This window comes from Lonchura striata, chromosome 11 (assembly GCF_046129695.1).
Source record: "Lonchura striata isolate bLonStr1 chromosome 11, bLonStr1.mat, whole genome shotgun sequence".
NCBI lineage: Eukaryota > Metazoa > Chordata > Aves > Passeriformes > Estrildidae > Lonchura > Lonchura striata.
Window position 1 is genome coordinate 19,039,751 of NC_134613.1, and position 21,681 is coordinate 19,061,431.

General features: G+C 42.1%; 1 protein-coding gene across 1 annotated transcript in view; it reads left to right on the plus strand.

The window, feature by feature from the left end:
* MCTP2 (multiple C2 and transmembrane domain containing 2) overlaps nucleotides 1–21,681 on the plus strand; it is a 117,755-nt gene that overhangs the window by 11,456 nt on the left and 84,618 nt on the right. Inside the window, exons 2-5 of the mRNA XM_021537921.3 lie at nucleotides 3,159–3,256; nucleotides 4,036–4,629; nucleotides 9,793–9,855; nucleotides 10,958–11,066. Coding sequence (XP_021393596.1) covers nucleotides 4,099–4,629; nucleotides 9,793–9,855; nucleotides 10,958–11,066 — 703 coding nt within the window. The 5' untranslated portion in view covers nucleotides 3,159–3,256; nucleotides 4,036–4,098. The remainder of the gene's footprint in view (nucleotides 1–3,158; nucleotides 3,257–4,035; nucleotides 4,630–9,792; nucleotides 9,856–10,957; nucleotides 11,067–21,681) is intronic.

Consider the following 21,681-nt stretch of genomic DNA (forward strand, 5'->3'; position numbering starts at 1 on the left):
TTCGAAGGTGATACTTTAAAAATATTAACCAAAAGCATCTTCAGTGTGCCTGGGGCACTTCTGGGTGTGCAGGGAATGGTTCCATAGTGAAGAAAGACAGTTTCTTCTATAACTTACAGTGTGTAAATCAATTTGGGTTTGTTCAGTCTATTTGCTTGGTTATATTGAGCACTTTTATAATATTTTCAGACTGTCTTGCAGTGTTTCTCACTTGTGGTTTTGCTGGCTTCCTGTCAAGTCAGTAAGTGAAGTAAGGATGATTTCTCTAGGCTTTCAGTGGCATTTGAAATATCTCTTATAGCCACCTGGTAGAACATCTAAAAAATCATTTATCTCTAAATATTATATGAATTTAAGGGAGTGCATATGGAGTGTTTTACTGAAAGAAACCAAAGCACATAAAAAAATTAAAAAATTCTGAGGACCATAATTAGAAGATACTTAAGGGAGGACAAAATGCTAGAAGTATTTGTTCAATCATAGTGAGCTGTGACCAGTTTTTCTGTCAATAATCCTTTCTGTCTTGTCCCCATTGCCCCCAAAAGAGGAGATGGCAAAATAAAATGATATAATAAAAATGACAGGTGCAATCAAAAGCAGTGTCTCTGAAGGAAGAGATTAAAGTATATGGATTCTTCTGAGCATTTGAGATTTGGCAGCATATTAAAGAGAAGGCTGAAGGAGATAGACTGAAAACATTATCTTTTTCTTGTTACCTAAGAACAAGGAGCCATTCAATTAATCAAAAACAACAGAGTTAGAGTTAAATTGATAACAGGAAGTGTGTCTCTTTGAAAGTTTTCTGTTTGCAGATTTTTACTACAATGTGCCATTGAAAGGGGGAGAATAAAGAGGACAAGCTTAGACCAAGAATTTGGCAAAATATGTTTCTTCTCCTGTGGTTGCTTAGAGAATATTTGGTGATACACTTGGCCATGAACTTCTGAGGCTGAGGAAGGAAAAGGGAAAACTTCTGGCCTGGGGAGGATAAGGACTACATGAACAACATGTAGGTACCAAGGGCAGACTTTCTACATGCAAGGGAGAATTTGTCTCTCTTTAAAATAAAGTATTTCTATTGATGCTCTTCTGTATGGAAAAGAAAAGCAGAGGAAATGGATGTGGGAAGAAAGAAGAGCTGTATGTGTGAATATGGGCTGGCCCCAGCAATCCTGGCACCCCTGGCTCCAGCAGCCCTGGGGAGAAGGGTGGACCCCATTCCCAGTCTTCCAGGGATCTCCCTAGGGAACATTTCTTGTCATGGTGCTGATCTGTGTGTCTTCTGCTTGAACTGAGGAAATGGAAAAGGGCCATCAGTGGATGCCTGATGTCAAAGTGCATTTGCCCTTCAGACTGTATTTACCCTTTTCTCAGATGAGGACACACTGTGTATTTGTTGTTAATTGTGTATCATAGCCATCATTCGGGGTAACTTGTTTGTAAATACAACCCTTAAAGGAGAGAAGTTGTAGCTGCAGCAGGAATGTGGGTGTAAAGGTTCAGAGGCAGAGGATGGTTAATCCAGGCAATCCAGTGACCAGGGTTGGGTTTATTTCTTCTGTGGTGTTTCAGGCAACCTGCTGCTCCCTGTGCAGCAAATATCATTGATATTTGCTCCAGTGTAGGAGCTGTGAGGTGGCAGCTCAGTGGAGCCATCTCTTCTGTCTTGAAAAAACCCCTTTTAATTTTTTTTTTTACATTTTGATTCCACTGTGTTGCTGCTGGGCTTGAGGAGGACTCTGCCCACTCTGGGTTAAATGCAGGTAGATACCAGAGACACAGTGTGGTCCCTGCACCATCCTTTCAGAATGGGCATTTCCAATCAGCAGCTGAGGCAATCTAACTGAGAAAAAGAACATTTGACTTGGGGGAAGCAACTGGAAAAACCTACGGGAACCATTCTGCTCCTTGGTAACAAAATCCCAAAGCAAACAAAATAACAACAACGGCAGTGGGTCCTCTAAGTGAGAGGGGTGGAGAATAACAGGAAGGGAATGGGAAGCAGTAAGTGCCTTGGGAAGTGGATGTTGAGCTGGGCTCTGCCTTTATTTGCAACATTTTGGCTCCAGCAGGTTTCAGCAGAAGTGGGCGAGCCACGCAGAGAGTTTAAATGACTCCCAGCAGCGTGTTTCATAATGTTTTGTGCAAACGTGTTTAGCCCAATAACTTCTGTTGCTGGCACGTGAAGTAACGCTGCCAGGGAGGCTGTGGCTGCCTTGTCAAGATTTCGTGGAGGCAGGGAAGGGCCTCAGTGGAAGCTCTCAGCTGGTGTGAGCAAATCCAGGCTGTGCAGGGCATCAGGTGCTGCTCCAGCACAGGCATCCCACAGCCATCCCCATCACACTGGGCTGGCAATTACGGCTTTTCTCCTCCCTCTGTAATGCTGTTGTGCTTCAGCCTGAGTTCACTGAGAAATACAAAGGCATGGTGGGGCTTTCTGTGTGAAATCTTCCTCTCTCAGGTTCACAAAACTGTTTTTACACAGTGGTGTTGTAAGGGGAAAAAAAAAGTCCAGTATGTCCATGTGCACTTTGATATTGTGGCTGTGTTAAGTTGATATACCTACACTAACACACATTCCTGTTTTATTGCCTTGTGAATGCATACAGTGCCATTAAACTTATTCATTTATTGTGTTGAATATAATAATGCTAATATTCTTTATTTGCCAGTATAAATGGAGGAGGGGAACATTGTGCCACCTTAGTTAGACAGCAATTCAGTTAGAGAATTTTTCTGTAGATTCCTGAACACTCTGCAAGTGTGATGAGGTTAGTCATAAAGTCATTTAAATAAGTTATTAAGTAACTGGTTATACAGCCTCATTCAAATTAATGAATGCAAGTGTAGATTTCTTTGAAAGCAGGCAGTAATTTCTCTGTGTGGATTAATCTAACAATTGTGTTTCTGTTGCCTGTCCTGGTGTTTTTCCTAGTAATCAGCAAAAGAGTAGGAAGTAATTTTTGGTGGATTATACAATAGTTAGAAGGTAAACATGCTTGAGGAACAGTCCTCATGTAGTTAATGGGTGAATATTTCTGAGGACATGGGTATGTACTGTACCTCTGTGTATGTGACTGTAAAGGAGTAATTTTGCAGGTGTCACCAGCTTTTTCCTTACTGGGTTTTAATGATGATTTGACCACCTTTTTTCACAGAGTAAGGATGATTGCTCAGCTGTTAACCACAGAAGAGTCTGTCTGTGAGGATATTCCTGTGCACAGAGCTGTCCCTGTTCCCTTACAATGCACATACAGTGAGTGATTTTATTTTAGCTCTTTTATTCCTGACCCTCCCAGTTGTGTAAATGCTTGCTGTCAATCAGCTGTGAGTCCACCAGCAGGTTTTCAAAAGTGATCCACCCATCCATTTTTGTATGATTTTTCTCTCAAGTTGCCCACTTTACAAGAAAAAATAGTTCTGCAGTTTTCACTGACAGTGGGTTAATGTAAGGGAGTGTTTTGGGGTCCCAGTTGGGATTCCTCAAGTACAATGTCCTCTCTTCAGCCTCAGCTACTTAGTTTGTGGAGCTGTTTTACATATCTGCCAACAACACATCCTGTAAGAATCCATGTAGCTTTGGAAATAGCCAACAAAGCCCTACATGGCCTGGGAAAGTGGCAGCAGAAATGTCAGTGCCAGCTTTGCCAGCGTGTTTTGTGTGCTTGCGTTATCAGGATTTAACTCCCGTCAGTAAGCTTTGTACAGAAACAGTTTCAAATTGGATAAACCTCAAGTTTTCACAAACCAGGGATTATCAGAAGAAGAAATATAATGTCCTCTCTTAGAAATAATGAAGTAGTGGGCAGACATTGCATTTTTGTGTAGGAATAAATACTTGCTCTGGCTGTTTTCCTCCTAAATAACCAAACCTACCCACCAGATTGTATTTGGAAGCACTTACTAATGTGACACGCTCCCTTTTAACTGTTCAGAGAAATGACTGAAAGTTTTAAGATGAGACAACATGAATCATAGTCTTGAGCGGCTGTTCACTTTTGTGATTGACTTGCCTCCTTCCTACGTTCCTTTTAGTCAGCCTGGGAATCGCTGAAGCTGTTCTGTGCAGGAGGCATTGCTGAGATTCCCCCTGCAGCAATGGACTTGGACAAACAATCCGTCTGGGGATCCCTGAAGCAGAAGACCCGGCCCTTCCTGCGAAACCTGAGCGTGAGGAAGACGAAGAAGAGGTCTGGCAAAATGCTGGAGAGGAAGGGGCACTCCTTGGACCGCTGTCTCAGCGTGTCAGTGCCTGACATGCTGGAGGTGGAGACTCTCATGGAAGAAGAAGAAGAAGAAGAAGAAGAAACGACTTACTCGAGTGCTCAGGTGTTGTCGAGCTGCTCCCCCAAGAGCTTTTCCAGGTCTGTGGTGTCCCTGAAGAGCAGGAACGCTTCGGTGAAGGCAGCGGGAGAGGACTGGCTGTGGGCGTCGCAGCAGAGGACGCGGACGGAGGTGACCGTCACCCCTCCAGATGCCCAAGCTGTGGGTGTTCACCTGGTGTCCTCACGAGGGGCTGAGGCTGTGGGCAGCCCCGTGTCCGAGGGGAAGAGGAAATCCAGCGAGGACCTGTTGGAGCTGCTGCAGAGCTCCCGGCTGAGCGCCGCGCTGAGCGACGAGGGGACAGAGGTGGGTGCTCGAGCAGCAGCGAGGTTCTGTCACCACCTCCTGCGGGCTCCTTGTGCTTCTCCTTAATTTTATGGCTCATAAAGGGATGGAGGATCCAACCAAGGCCGGGTTGGACAGGGCTCTGAGCAGCCTGGCATAGTGGGAGGTGTCCCTGCCCATGGCAGGGGGCTGGGATGAGGTGAGATTTAAGACCCTTTCCCACCTGAACCATTCTGTGAGGAGGGGGTTCTGTTCAAGGAATAAATGAGCAATACAATTAAGTCTGAACTTTACATTATATACACATTATTCAGCTATCCTTCCTGTCAGTCTGGGGTTGCAAATAACACTGCTCCAATTTTTTAGTTCTTTGATTATTCTTCTGTCATTTGTAATGATAATTCAGATTTTTCAGACTTGCGGGAATTGCTTGCTTAAATCAAAAGTTGTTGCAGTTCTCTGAGCTCTGAATTGAGGTGCTGATACATTTGCTTTCTAGTTAATATAGTTACCAAAATTTCTATGGAGTACAATCAATTTGCCATCCTCCCACTGAAGACTCTGATGAAGGCAATAGGTGAAAGAATGGCTGTGAGCAAGGTGAGCTCTGCCTGGAATTAACCAAAACAAGCACATGATGGGGAACAGAACATGTCGCAATCTTCTCAGGACTGGTTTTTGTGGTGATGATTTAAAGAGGTGAAAAACTAAAATGTTTTCTCTGCACTGCCTTGTCCCCCTTTCCTTCCCCCTGCTCTGTGGTCAGTATTTTTGTGTGGACATAATATCCCAGGAGCATCAGAGACCAATACTGTCATGAAACTAATTCCTGCCTGGCCTGAGCAAATTTGGAATCCTGGGGAGCTCAGTGATAACTTCATTTTATAGACAGTAGGTGAAGATTGTGGCTGCAGGAAACACTTCAGGCAAAATTTGTTTTAGTTAGATTTTTTGGAAATACATCTGCTCCTGTTGAGTTTTCCCTGGGAAGGTTACATTTTGAACTTTCTGAGGCCTTTTTTCATTACCTGAGTGTTGCAGTTGTGGGAGCTGCCTCTGCAGTCATCCAAGATGCCAAACTGGGAACTGGGCATTTTTGTTTCAAGTTCTCCCTTGGGAATGGGGATTTCACAAGTTAATTGGTTTTTAACTGCACATTCAAAAGGATGATTAGCATTGATGTGGGTGGGGAAAGTGGTCCTTTCCTACCAAATGGTGTTGGCTTCCAGTCTGTTGTGATGCAGAGTGTCAGACTGGTAGTTACTGACCATCACTTGCGGTTTAGGGTTGCTAAATTATTCACAAATTGGTTTCATCTTGCTGGAGTGCTCATTATTTTGAGGGGTACTTAGGAAAAGCGACCGAAATAGTATAGTGCTTTGTTTCTCTGCTCAAACGTTACTCAAAAGTTGCAGCACCTCACTCGGTATATGGCTAACTATGTGGACTCTTGTGATTTTGGAAGTTTTTTCCAGGTTGTTTTAACAATAGCAGCAGGTTTTTTCTGCTGTTGTAAGCGTGAAACCCTAATCTAAAATCTACCTCAGCACAACAAAGTTAATACTAATTCCTGCTTTGATTTTGGGCGACCTGAGTGTTCTAGGAGAATGAAGTACCTGTACAATGATGAAATAGCTTAACCTCAAGTCAAGTTTCATCCAGATGCACAGTCTGAGTCTGGCTTATTTTCTGCAGCACTTACATCTTTCCTTAAATGTTTATTTCTGTATTTGCTGGTGTGTGTAAGTCATTTGGTATTTACTTGCATGGCAAATCATCTCCCTGTGTGAATATGCTTCCTTGCTGTAATCTCCCTCCAGTGCCACTTATGAAGATATTTTTCCTTGAGAATAAAAGGAGAGAGTGAAGCAAAGGAAAGTAGAAATGAATAAGTAGTACTGAGCAAATTTGAATATTGAATATTGAATTTATGAAACAAATTCAATATTAGAAGGTGTCAGTGTCAGGGAGGGTGGAACTAAATGATCTGTAAGCTCCATTCCAGCCCAAACCTCAATATTCTATGATTCTATGACAACTTCAATATTCAGCTTTGCATATACTTAATTGAACAGCTACTGGGTTTGTGCTGTGTGTACCTCGGATGGGAATAGTTTGTTACAGAGGATTTTGGTCCCTGAATGCTGGGTGGGGTTGCTCTGAGGAGCACAAGAGTTCACATTGTTCTTGTGTGAGCATCGCTCCCTGCCCAGGGAGGTAAATCAGAAAGAAGGCAGATCCCGGGAACAAAACAAACTAAAAAAAGCAGAAATGTAGGTTGAGCTTCTTTTCCCCCTGATTTACTTGTCACATGCCACCTACTCATTTCCTGGCTGTCTTTGGCCACCCGATACGGTGAGATCCTCCTGGGCCTGGCGGGTGAGATCAGCATGTGCTTGTGGTTTTCTCACTTGTCTGCACTCCCTGCAGAGCTGGGGGTGCTCAGCACAGCCCATCTTCCCCAAGGCTCTGCCCACAGGGACCATTTCACCATTTGCTGGGAGGTTTGCTCTCTGTTCCTCATTGCTGAAGAAGCAAGTGAGGTTGTGTTGAATCCCTGCGTGATTCAGGTTGTAAAAGGTTCCTGTGGTGCCATTTTTGGTTTTTTTTTTCTGCCGTTGGGTTCTGTCCATGGCCACGTGTCATTGCTGAGATGCTCTGATATCTCTTTATCCCCTTGCCAGTACTTTGCAGGGAGTCACTGTCCTGGTTTAGGACAAATGGGGGCAACCCAAAGCCTTGTCCAGTTGCAGATGCACTCAGCGGTTTTGTATTTTGAATAATCCTTCTGCAGAAAGCAAGAGGAGGTGGAGGTGGGAACACTTGTCAGGAAGAACTTTCAATTTATGTATATTCATATATCTACTCTTGCTTGATTTATTTTCATGCATATATATCTGGGGCTGTGACCCCCCTGGGAGTGGCCACTTTTGCTTAAAGTTGAAAACTGTCATTGTAGTTTGATAAAATCAAGGTTCATGAGCATGTTTTCACCAAGACTTTTATCTATATTCAGTGATCTCACTGCAGTTATCTACCTAGAATAACAGTAATTAATATTATGTGGAGCTAAAATTAAAACCCCAAGTTTTTCTATTTAAAATTATAATAGTTCTGTATCTGTGGATGTAATGCAAGTAAACAAAACAGAATAAAGAAAAAATCATAATTTTGAGGGTAATTTTTTTTATAAATGATAGCAAGCTAGCCAAGGCAGTACTTTTAAAATGATTATAATTTCAATGCAGTTCTTTGATCCCGTGTTTGTGCCGTGTAAAACAAGCTGTAAAGAGAGACCATTACCAGTGCCAATGATGGTGCCTGAAGGAGATTCCTGTGAAGCCAGAGACTCCAAGAAACACTAAGTTTAATGCACATGAGTGAGATTTTATGCATACTAGTCAGAAAATTCAAAGTTAGGGTTCCCCTAGCAGCTGTAACTGAGCTCTATTGTGTGAGAAAATTCTTCTGCTGCTCTTTATGATGATAATTTTTCCACTTTTAATGTGTTTTTGCAAGGTGGCCAAGTTATGATTACTGTGGGAACCATAAAGTTAGATTTTGTCTGTCGTGAAAGGGAAATCTTACTTGCAATGCTGGATTACTGTACTTCCTGATATGTAATATATGCATTTGCGGGAAGAGGAGGAAAAGAATTGCACAAAAGGTATTTAGGTTTATTTCAGCATGTCAGCCCAGCTAAGATTTATGTACTTTGCTGCGGGAGCTGGTTGACTTTTAAATGTTTCTGTAGTGCTGCACACAATGCTGCTCTCATCTGAGAGGTTTGGATGGTACCACACTTTCACATGAGGATCGAATTCCCCCTTGTGTGCATTTCTGCACGCCGAGCTCACCCTTGGCAGAAATCTTTGTGTTTGACTGGGCTGAGGTTGCCCTGCATCAGACCCAAAGAGTTTCCCAGGCACGCTGGTCCTCTTCAGCTGCAGTGATGGTCATGGGCTCCTGGAGCAGCCAGGGGAGCATCAGAGGTGTCCTGGCTGCTGAATCTCCTCAGACAGACTCGCTGCTGGGCCACCGTGGCCTCAAGGTTTTGGATGAGTCAGTGTTTAGGAAGAAATGGTTGACTTCCTCTACCATAGATTAAAAATCCTTTGGATCTTCCAGTTACTGCAGGAAGGTGGGGAAATACATGTCACTTGTATATTTTTTTTCTGTTTTGTCGTGGTTTAGCCCACCAGGCAGTTAAATATGACACAGCTTCTCTCTTATTCCTTGCTCAGCGGGAACCATCATATGCAGGAGAGAACTGAGGGTAAAAGGTAAAATTTGTGGGTTGAGATAAAGACAGGAAGGACAGAAAAGGAAGAGGTAATTATTTTAATAATATTTGATGTATTATAATATAGAGATATTATAACATAAAAGTATTAAAAAAAAATTAATTATATTAACTATATATTTTTCTAATATTTAAAAATAATTAATATTTTTATAGAAATGATACAACAGTTAAAATATTCAAAACAAGTGAGCACAGTGCAATTGTTTATCACCTGCTGATATCCAGCCAGTTCCTCAGCAGAGGGACAGTACTTGTCCAGCAACGACTAAAAACATCAGTGTGTAATCAGCATTCTTCTCACCCTAAATTGAAAACAGAGCACTGTGCCAGCTACTAGAAGGAAAATTAACTCATCCAAAGCAAGGACACCTTTCCCTTTGACAATTTCTTTTTTACTTTTCCCCTGAGCAATTTTTTTTTTAAACTCAAACCAAACAAAAAAACCCTACACAAACAACAACAAAAAAAAATATCCCAAACACCAAACTGAGTGAAAAACACGATTTATAGAAACCTTTAAGTGGAACTTGCTTTTTGGGTGGTGAAGGAGAAGTTGTGGTCAAGTGAGGCAGCCAGACACAACAACCTTCAGACATCAGGAGAGTTTGTGATAAGAACCTTCAGCACCCAGTGCTGGGGAGGAGAAGAAGAAATTTATTCCTTGCTGGAAGCAGGCACTTAATTTTTCTGGGTTAAACTCAAGAGACTAAGAGCAGTTACTGTAAAACAGGCAAAAGAAATACATATTTAAATTATCTATATGCATAAGTAAGATAATTTCATTCATTACATGTATGTATGAGTAATTTCTTGATTGATGCTAGGAGCATTTTCTTTCCTGTATTGTTGCCTAATTCATTGTATCTTTTGTTTTATAGTACCCGTCTGGAGAAATGGATTTTGACTCTTCCCTATCATCTCAAAACTTTGAAGACCAAATGGTAAGTCCTGTCATTTTGAAGCTTGATCAGAAACACAATTTATTTTAGATTTAGGTTCTTTCCTTAAAAATTCAAAAACTCATCACGTGAAGAACCAATCTAGAGATTTGCCCAGTGTTGCTTTGGTTTTTTTTCTTTTTGAAGAGGTTGTTTCAGTTTTGTGGAGGATTTGTTTATTTAGTGGTAGGTTTGTGTTTTTGTTGTTTAGGATTTTAGTAGTTCAAAGTGGGTTGCTAATGTTTTGAATACACCAAACCTTCTGGATTTTTTGAAGCACTCTATAATATCTATATTGTACTGGTAACTGATGAGAGCAGCAGCATAAATACTCAAATAACAGTGTAGGAACAAACTGGATTAAAATAAATACAGCAAGTAACACAGCTGTAAACTTTGCCAGATAGCAATATCAGTTTTAGGGCAGTGTGAAGAGGCACTGGCAGTTCTGACATGTTATTCTCATGTAAAACATGTTTGCTTTGTGGATGAACTTCTCTACCTTTGCCCTCTGATAACCCCTCAAGTGCTGGCCAGAGCTCTTTTCACTGAGTGCTCCAGCTGGAGGATGATGCTGAGCTGTGGCAGCACCTCTGATGAGCAAAAATCCTCTCGAGTTTGCTTCTGCCAAAGCTCACAGCCAGCACTGCCTGCCACTGGCCTTTCCAGTGAAATGGAATGTGCTCACTCTCAGCAGCTGTGTGAAACCTGCTCTTCCTCCTGAGGTTATCAGGGGGCTACAAAGGACTTTTGGGGTCTCTTCCAACTTGAGAAATGCACGAGAAACAGCTCAGAAAAAAAATGTGCTGATAGGATTTGGAAAACCTGTGCATGCATTTGTGATTGTTATACCACCACTCATTTTCAGGTAAAAACCTTGCTTTTTTGAACATATTTGATGCTGATACTTAGCTACTTGCATAGTGAAGTAAAACCTGGGAAAGAAATATTTTTAATTTTTCCTGTTTTTTTTTTTTTTTTTTTTTTTTTTTCTCCTTTTTGTAAAAGATAGCCTTAAGGAAAGAGCAGAACTTTGCAGCAGCACACCTGCCTTATTTAAGATCTGCTTCGAGAGGTGTGTGACTGATTCCTTTGTTCTCCTCAGGCTCTGGAGGAAGCCAGCGACTGCCTGAGTGAGCTGCCCAGCCCCTTTGCCTACCTGCTGACCATCCACCTGAGGGAGGGCAGGAACCTGGTCATCAGGGATCGCTGTGGTGAGCCCCACCTTCCCCCTGCCCTCCTGCAGCATTCACACACTTCAGCTCTGTATTCACCCCTTTGTCACCCATCTCAGCCTGGCAGCAAGCTGGCTGCTCACCTGCAGTGCAGCAAGTGGCTCTCCTGCGGGTCAGAGCACTCAAGGTTGGGTTTATGCAGCCTGGATACACAGGGGAGGGAGCTGCCCTCTGCTTGCTGCTCCTCCTGTGCAGCTCAAAGCTCCTTCTTGGCTACCCTTAGCACCTGCACCCATTCAGGAACTGCAAAGAGTTCTATTTGAGCTTAAAACCCCCCCCAAAACAAAGAATAATTGGAAGTTTATTAAATGATGGAGCTGCTCTTAGGACTGCTTTTGGGATTATCTGTTAATAAAAGGGGAACCCCATGAGCAGGGCTGTAAGGCAGCAATCCTCTCTAACCTGGGATGTGACTGAGCAATGACAGCATCCTAAAAACCCAAAACCCACCCCAAGATGATGGGTCAAATAAACTATAAAATATTTAGGGAATTCCTGTGAAAAAAATGTGAAAATTCCTTAACTTGGCTTTTCTTCAGGATGTTGAAAGAGGGAGAAATGCTTACAAGCAGCCAGTCACTTGCTGTGGAGGGAAGAGCTGTCCTGCCAGGGGCTCTGTGTAGGACTCTGAGGCAGCAGCTGTGTCAGGACCTTTGATCTGAGCCTGTCAAAGAGCTCTTCCATATATCCAGTCTTGATTTCATATTTTTTTCCCTGCATGTGCAAACAGTTCTGGCAGTTTTGTCTTGCAAAATGTCTGAGCAGCTTCTTTTGAGGTGAAGCCATGGGGTTGATTCATTTGGTTTTAAACAAAATAAGCTTGCACAGCCTAAAGGCCTGTGAAGGTTTGCACCTGGAGGGACCTGCCTGATTTTGGTTCTCCCATGAGGTGCTGTTGGGATTTTGTTGTCTGGTATCTCAGTTAACTTTTTCCATGCTGACTTTTCATGGCTTCACAAAACAGTAACTTCTGGTTGTTTTCCCTACCAATTTTTAGAAGTTTTTAGAACCAGTACTTAGATTAAGATCTTCACTGGTTATAAAAAGCCTGTATTTCCTAACAGTGTAGCAGTTGATCAGATTTTACTAGCAGGTTGCACAAGCAAGGACACATCCAACTGCTCCTAGGAAAAAGATGCTAGAAATGAGCAGTTCCAGCAAAGTAGTTTTTCTAGAGAAGACAGAGCATACTTTGCTCTAGGCTGTGTTTTGTTATGTAAGAAAGCAAATGCTTGTCTTAGTGAAGCAGGGGACAGCATAGTGAAACAACATAAGGGGGAAAAAAATCCCTTTTGCTGAGTCTCTGTTGCTTTGTGGCAAATGACCTCTCATTTAGTAAACTGAGTATGTGAGGTGAAAAAATTCAGTAAAACTGCTGCTTTTTATTGCACAGGCAGCAGGAGGGGAGAAAGCAGTGCCTTAATGATTATTCATCAGTCACCACATTGCTGCAGTGGTGGCTCCTTAAAAAAATAAAAAGCTCACTGTGGATGCCCATGGTTACAGGCCTCTGCTGTCACTCTGGCTGTGTGACATCTTTGTGTGATGCTGAGCTTTGACCTACAGCCACTGGGCTTTCTCAGCGTGCCTTTGAAAGTGGGAGGTTGTCAGCCCTGCTCATCTCTTCAGTGTGAGAAAGCCCCAGAGACTTCCCTCCTCTCCCCCCACCCTGCTGTGCTGGGGTGTATCAGTGTGCTCTGAATAATTTGAATTCAGAAAAATATTCACAGAGACTGAGTGGAGAGTTTATGCCCCAGCATCTTTAGCATAAATAAGAATTAACGTAAGAGTTGTAATTTTCCTAAATTTTAATTTTCATTTATTACTCAATCAGAGATTTATCTGGAAAAAAGTCTCAAAGCAGTCATCAAACCCATCAGTTTACATTTTTTGGAGGAGTTTCTTTAGCTACATAAAGAAAATGGTATTTAAGTGTGGTGTTCTGCCTTCTCATGTTTGCACTTTTCCCCTTAATTTCATTTTACAAGTTTCAATAGCTCAGGCTTAGGAGCTGCAGTGTGGGTGGGTGATGCCCTCTCCTGGCAGCTGAGTAAAGTCTCCTGTGCTCATGTTCAGTCTGTTTCTGCCTCTGTTTTGTCCCAGTGTAAGGAGTATTTATCTGTGTGTACATGTAAAAATAAATCTAAGCTGTGTGACCAAGGAGAAATATTTCTGACATTGGAAACAGCTATTGCTTAAAACCATCCTGGCACTGCTCATTAAATTCACAGGTTTCTCCCTGAATTTACTAATAGTATGTTTATTATTAGGAAGTAAATATAATAAATAAATAAATATTATGCTTATTAATTAGGAAATAAATTATGCTTGGCCAAGTAAAGGTGAGCAGGAGTTCTACTTAGAGCTGCAGACTTCACTTTTTTTCCCAATTTTCCCAGTATTTTTTTCTGACTCTTTGCCTCACTATGTACTGCTCTTTCCAGGATATGTTCGCTTTGGTGTGATATAAATTCCTCCTTTACTTTACCAGATTTTAATGACAATTTTTTTCCTCTTCATAATATGAATCCTGTTAACATCTGCTCTTTCCTATTTTTCCCTCCACTTTTTACTTCTTGCATTGTTTTTGCCTGTCTCTTGTGTCTCTCCAGTCCCTGACTTTCTGCAGCTCCTCTCCTTGTACTGCTGTCTTTAGAGAGGGTGCATCAGCCCAGGAGACTGGTTCAGAGATGCATGTGCTTCTTCTAAATTGCACAGCAATATGGAAAAGAAAAATAAATCAGAATTTCAGTGTTTTCTTCTCCTCTTTTATCTATTTTTTGAAAGAAAAAGCCTCTGTACAGCAACACGGAGCCATGGAATCCAGGTGCTGCTAGAGCAGGATCTTAGTTCTGGTGGAAAGTAGAGAAGCTCCAAAAACTCCTTTCTTGAGTCAAAATCGGTGTCCTGCCTAGGGATGCAGGCTGAGAGAGGTGTTGCCTGCTGGTTATCAGCTTGCTTGGAGTCTGATTTACTTGCTTACAGTCTCACCCAGCCACACAGCAGAATCTGCCTGAGCAGATGGTAAATTTGGCATGTTACCTGTGTGCCCCTCTGGGGCCAATGTTAGGCAGTGCATGGGTCCTACATTTAGACTTCTTGTAGAGGATGAGCCAAACGTTGAAGTTTATGTATGTGTGTACATACACTGCACCAGAAGTTGGATTTTTTAATGTATTTTTATGTATTTTTTATGGTATAATTGTTACTAGATGTGTTTCACTTGTGGCAAGGAGTTTGCATCTGTGTAGTTTGACTACTCCAAGTAGTAATAAACCAGAAATGTGTTTTGTTTTTTTGGTTTTTTTTTTGATTAAAAATCTGTGGAGCACTGGAGCAGCTTGGCAGAACAGAGAGATAATTATTCTGTATCTAATTTGGCATTAAAAAAAAATCACTGGTGCTCTGAGTGTTGGCATCTTGTGACACCCTTAGAGGTTTTAGGGCTTTGTGAGCCCAGCTTCACGCTTTGAGCTGGGAGAGGCTGGAGCCCATTTCCACCTGCTGGTTCAACTTCACAGGCCAGGGTGGTGCCTCGTGGTTGTTTGAGTCAACCTGAAGAAATCTCCAAGGTCCTGCTCCCCTTTGGCACTGGGATGCTCTGGCTGTGCACGTTGCTCCTGGTCGAGTCACCCTTCCAGAGCAGTGAACAAAGCGATGCCACAGCTGTGAGGAGGGGCTACCTTCCTTCAGGTGGCAAACCCAACTCTGCTGCTGTAAGAATAAACAGAAACTGGGTTTTGAGTGCCTGTGAGGGTGAGAAGCCCCTCTCATTTCCAAATCCTGTGCTTTTAAAGTTCATTTTTCATCTGTTACTCAGTGTAGTTACAAGAAACACAGTTCTTGGATGTGGCTGTGGTTGGTGACTTCTTTTTCTTTCCCTTTTAACCACGTGTTCCAGCCTGAACTTCATGTGTGTCCCTTTTCTACCTGGTTTTGTGTTTCATAGATCTTTTTTACAGAACATTTGTGCCCCATCTCTGTTTCTTCCTTTCAGGTTTCATTTGTTTTCTCTTGCTGCATTTTGGTTTTCCTCTCCTTCCTTTGATGGAGGCAGTGATGGAGGCAGTGTGAAGAGTGCAAGGGGAGGAGCAGTAGTGCAGAAGATGCAACACCTCCATGGGTGCATCCTGCTTTCCTTGTCCTCAGCACAACATCCTCTGCTCTCACATCTCACAGCCCCCTCTGCCTGGGGTCCTGGGGGGCTCCCTGTGAGCTGTGCTGGAGATCAGTCTCCCAAGGACAAAACAAAAGGAAAGAAAGCTTGTAGAATACCATACTTTTAAATTCCAGCAGCAGTGAGCCTGCAGGAACCCACCACTCAAAGCTCTGGGCTATCCAGAAGTTAGACCTTGGTTATGCCAGTGGGTTTTGCCAACTCAGGGTATTTTATCACTCTGTAATTCCCTGCCTGGGTCCATGCTGATACCAGAGTGCCAGAGGAGGGGATGTGTGTGTGCTCTGCTGGGTATTTGTCAGCTTAGAGCAAGTAATTGTTTGGAAAGCAAATGCTCAGAGCAATTAGGCTGAATTGCTCTCTGCAAACATGCTGATTAATTTAGACTTTCTCTGTTTTCAGGGTATCTGCAATTAGATCATTAGGCCTTCAGATTTATTAATTATTGCAATGTATTAGGCAACTTCTCGCACTTCTTTTTGAAAGGCGTAATCATGGCTAATTTACAAGTGCTGAGATTTTGGATGGTGCTGAGGCCTCCTTTGGATGTTTTCTGGATGCTGTGTGGCTGTGTGAACGAGGGCTTGTGCTGAGAGAGTCTGTCTGTGCCAAGCCCAGCTTCTGGAGGTGCAGAGTGTGTGCCTGAAGCTTTGCCTTGGGCACAGGGATCCCTGTGAGCATCCTGCCTCACTGGTGTGGGAAAGGAATGCACTGAGATTGCACCTCCAAAAAACAGGAGGAGTTCAAACAGAAGCAATTTATGTGTCTGGAGGAGTTCAAACAAAAACAGTTTCTATGTCTTCCCATCCTTGTAATGTTAAATTAGGAAATGTTGGAGTGATAGCATCGGAAGAGAATTTTTAGGCCCAGAGAACACCCCGTGACTCTTCTTGTGTCAGAATTGTAGTTTAAAAAGCAGGTTTCTTAAACTATTCTAGCTCCATCAGTTGTCAGAGCCGTGTCTTGTGGGCACCTGCCTGCATTAACAGGTCACACTGCATCTTTCTGGGACCTTGTAAGAAGATTTTATTTGGGTGAAGACTCCGAATACAAGAAACAATGCTGAGCTGGGGTTGTTTAGCACGCAGAAGAGAAAGCTCCAGGGAGATCCTGGAGCCTCTGCCAGTGTCTAAAGCAGTGTTCAGCTGGACTAATTCTTACCAAAGACAATTCTATGCCTTATGTCACATGTCCCTAATGTATGTCACATGGTATTTTCTTTTTTTTTTCCTTTTTTTTTTTCTTTTTTTTTTTTTGTGTTTCTGAAATGTCTTGAATAGAAAGTACTATATCTGCATCTTTCATTCTATTGAGTTCTGGCAATTTTTCCCCACCTTCACCTTCCCTTAAACTGTTTGCACACTTTCTACACACTTCTGTGGTCTTTTCAGTTTATTGGGGGTTTTTTTTTGTGGTTATTTTTTAGGCTTGTGTGTATTTTTTTTTTTTTTTTCTGGTTGGTTTTATTTTCCCTTGGAACCTATTGGGACTGCTTGTTTCCAAGCAATGTTTCATTTCCATCTGGCCACGTAAAACTAGCTGGGAACAAAACTTTCCAAAATCACCTGAATTTCCTGCCAGCAGAATACTTTTTTTTCTGATTTCCCCTTTAAGCCTTGATCTTGGCTGTTTCACTGCAAGGATGTAGTGGTTTTCCACTTAAAAAGAAAAATGTGTGTTCTATTTTAGAATGTCTTTTACTCCTTGTCGTAAATAACTCCAGTAATTCTATTTCTAGGAAGATTTTCAGATATTTATTCTTTACATGCCTATAAAATAAATCCTTAATTTCCTTCTTCAGATTAAAATTTAGTTTTTTAACCAAAACTTAAGATGGTCTAGGTTATATTTCACACTGCTCTTTGATTTTTTCCAAGATTTTAAGGCAATTTGGTGGTCACTTTTATTTATTTATTTATGGAATGAGACTTGTTTCATATGCTACATTTCCAGTAAGTTTGCTCTCATAAAACAGTGTGTGGCTTGAAATTATATTGGGTCTTCTGGGTTTGCTGGGTTATTTTTTTCCCTCGTTCTGAAGCAGTGGATGTGATTCACCTCTCGGTAGCTGCTAGAGGGCAGCAGTATCCATTTAAAAGCACCTTTAACAGTTTGGTTTCTTGGGCTACTAAACCCTCTCCTGCTGCTCTGTCCCAACAACTTTTTGCTTACTGAAGCTTTCTCAGGTTTTAGGTGATGTCTGGTTTGCCTGCACTCATTGCTTTTTAGTGTTAGTGGGAGAAAATAGAAATGAAATTGGTATTTTGCAAAGGAATTCCAGGGAGCATCACTGTCAAGATGAATGTTCTTTCTCGCATGGGGGAAGAGGCCTAGCTGATTAAATTATTTTTGGTTTTTTAAGAGGTCAACTTCATTTTTATTCTTTATTTGGTTTGCTTTAGGCCAATAAGCAGATTATGTTGGGTTTTTTATATATATTCTGTCCATATATTTTAGTGTGTGAGAACCTGCTTGTTTCACTGCACAATATACAAATTAACCTCAAAGCACCTTGCTTTTCCCAGTTCTCAACTGGCTTTAACAATAATCCATTCCCCTGTTGATACTGCTACAGCTGATGTGAGTGAGACCTTGCTTTCAGAAGAGCCTGCATGCACGTGCCTAAAAGTTGTTGATTCAGTTGCCTTTACTAGGAAATGACTGCTAAAAAGCTTTCTTTTTTTTTTTTTTTTTTTAATTGGTCTGGCTTTTTCAGAAAATTATCCATTTCTGTCACAGTTAAAAGAAGATTATAAACAAAAAACCCTTTTTTTAGACTGGTTAATCTCTAACATCACATGGCTCTTTTCAAAAAAAGTTACGTTTTTCTGCCTAGATTGTAGATTGTCTCTTATAAATAGCTTTTAATAGACCCAGACGTCTTTCTGAGCTTGAATCCAGGAGGCTTCAAGCCCTGAATTCAAATGCAGTCAGTGATTTGCAGACTGTGCTGTTCGTCCCATCAGTAGAGGCTTGCCCACCTGGCTTATTTCTCATTCCCTGTCAACTATTTTGGTCATCTGGATGCAATCTGGGGTGTCTTACAGGAAACCAGAACCAGACCACAGTCAGCAGAGAGCTATGTCAGCATCTCGGGACCCACCTTGGGCGGGCCGTGGTGCCACGTCCATCCTGACATTTCTCCACTGTGGGAATCCAGGGCTTCCCTCTGGCTGCCCTGGAAGTTCTGGGACCCTGGCAGGGGTCAGGAACCCCCCTGGACAGAGCCCCCAGAGACACTGTCTGTGATCTCTGTCCATGGAAAAGAGTTTTCAGCCTTACAGGATGAATTACCAGCTCTGAGTGTTTGATTGAAGTAATAATTGTGTGGCATGGGTGCAAAAGTAAAATTTTAGGATTCTAGATTAGGGGTCCAAAGGGGACAAGATGGAGGAAATTGGGTGTGCCTTGTCCTTTTTCTCCTTCTTCATGCCCTCCATGTCTCACTGTGGTGTTGGCATTTTTCTGTTGGTTCAGGCTGGGGACACACTGTCCAACGCAGGTGACAGATATTGGCACGTTATTGTAAATCCAGCCCAGGGAGTTTCTGGTATTTAATGTTTGTAACATCCCACTGAGGGCAGAGCCCCACACGCTGCCCTGCAGGACAGAGCTGCGGCAGGGCAGCAGAACATGTGAGAGATAAACAGAATAAACAACCTTGGAACAGCACAGACCAATTATGGCTTCTTCTTTGGCAACGGGGCAGAAAGACAGAGACTTTCTACAATCTTGGAATCATCAACACCACTGATTTTGACACTCCACCAGCCACGCAGCTTCACCCCAGTGGCCACCACCAACCTTAGGTGCCCCGTGTCCCCCCACGCAGGTGACAATCCATCTGCTGGGTGGCACGGAGCTGCCATCCCACCACTGGCGTGTCGCCCGCCTAGTTGAGATGTCACCCCCATGACAGCGCGACAGGCGAGCGCCGCAGGACCCCCCTGCCCCGCCACAATTATTTTCCCTCACAATTAACACCGGTGCTAACTTGACACCTTTCCCTTGTTTGGCTTTTGTACGCCCCGTCCCCCTCTCTCTCTCGCCGTTAATTCGCCGCATTAATATTTTCCGCGGCGCGGGTGCCGCCGCTCACCCGTGAAGCCGCTGGAACATTATGGAGCTGTCAAGATAGCGAGGGATTACCCAGGCTGCCTTGCTGGAGTAAGTGACACCACTGAGGCCCCGCTTTGAGATGTTTATTTTGAGAGTAAGCTGACAAGCATGAAGGCCTGATCCCACAGTGGCAATCTTATTTAATTAAAGGCCTCTTTTTATTGTAGCTTCCCCCCCCCCCTTTTTTTCTCTTAATGTACAATATATACTTTTACGTAAACAAAATATATTTTCCTATTATATATATTCCTTTAATATATATTCCTTTTATATATATATTTTTTGCATCTATTCCTTTTAGATGTGTATGTTTCTATATATAAATATGCATAAATATAAAGGAAGAGTTTATTAAAAATAAATACGTGAGAATGATCGCTAAAGCCTGGCTCACATGAGCAGTGCTGGGCAGCCCTTCCCTCCCCCTTCCCTTTTATTTTCCTTTACTGTATAACAACCTGGAAAGCTTTTCAGAGCAATAATGCAATTGGGATGCTTACTTAGCTATAGTCTTCTTGCTTCCCCTCCTCAGAGAAAGGGCTTGGAGTTTTCTGCTTGTTGGTATTGCACTTGCTGGCTATTTTTTTCTATATCTCTGTTTTTTTTCTCTCTTTTCAGGTTTTGTCCTTTTTTATGGGTTTTCTATGCCAAAAGCAGATGAGTTATGGCCATAAACCACCTGCCTCCATCGTCTCTTCGTGCTTTCATTTCATCACTTGCTTTCCTTGTCTTGGCCAGTTGCTATTTCATGCACAGAATAGATTGTGGACATTATTATTACTATTCTTACTTTTAATTATGCAGTTTTGTCCAGCTCACACAGTAAATAAAGGTTAGGGATTTTTTGTCTTTTTTTGGTATTTTAAAATCTTTTTGAAGTGACACCAAAGAGCTCAGTGCTGTTATTTCTTAATTCTGCATCTTCTGATGACTGCTGCCCCCCCACACTGTGGGGCTGTGATCTATCTGTGTGTTCCCACTCCTGGACATTGTGCTGGTTTTAAGCTGGATGCTTTGTATGAGAGTATAATCATTAGTTCTGAGAAATTTTTAGGGAAAGGTCTAGTCCTAACTCACTGGGAACAATGAGAAGCTGCCCTCTGACTTTCCTGGCTTTGGATCTGGGCCTTAGTATTAGTCTCTCTTAGAGGAGAAGAAAAAAAAAATTCCATTTAAGAAGTCTGCAGCGCTTTTCTTTTTTTTTTTTAAACAACAAAAAAATGTGATTTTTTTCAACAATTATTATTCAGAAAAAGGATCAGCTGCAGACAGTATTTGAAAGCCAACTGATATTTTCCTTCTGTGAATGAAACACACTTTATGTGCAGAATGGACTAGGTTCTACAACTCTTCCCTTTTGAAATTAAAGCAGAATAAAAACTTTCTATAATCCTTAGAAATATGTCTGTCTCTCAGGAGCACATTTCTTTACAGTACTTACACAAATAGGTGCTTACACATAATTTTTTTTTCCTGAGTTTGTCTTCACATAACACTGATGAGAGCTTTGGATGTTTAAATATGGATTTTTCCCATCCTTGCAGGTGCACAAATCATTGGCAAGATTTGAGTATTGCTGTTAGGCCGGGTTATCCTGGATTGCCATGTCTTTGTCAGGCCAGGTTCAGATTATTTCTGACTCTGAAGTCTGCTGTAGAAATCAGTCCTTTCCTTTCCCCTTGCTGCAGGCTGGGGGGCAGCCAGGACCATCACCTTGGCTGCTACCCTTCTGATGAAATTGAATTGTTAGGAGGGAAATATAATTCCAGCTATCACGTAAAATACAGAAAATACTGGATATGACAGGTGAATGGCACCTAGGCTCAGTTAATTGTAGATGCTGCTTGCTACATCTCCATTTGATTTTTCCCCTTTATTTTCAGCCTGTGAAGATTTTTTTTTTTTTTTTTTTGCAAAATCTGTATGAGTAACTAAACCATCATCTAGTTAAATCCCTGTGCCTTGTTCCCCCTCTTACTAGGTGGTTGGTGTCAGTGCAGATGCCACCAGTTTAATAACAATAATAAAAAGTTGATTCCCTCTTCTGTGTTCCTTTGACAGATGCAAGTCTTTCTATTGCTGCCGAGTGGCACGAGCCTCACGCTCTGTCCATGGACATCTGCTCCATAAAAACAGGGGACATTATTGCCATGGCAAATTGTGCCACTTGGATTAAAAAACATGTTACCTGGACAGTGCTTGTTTTTACAGAGTCTGTTCTCTGTGTGGATTTTATCCTGAGCTGATGAATAACGTTGCTGTTTTTTCATTGAAACCTCAAATTGGGTTTTAAGTAAA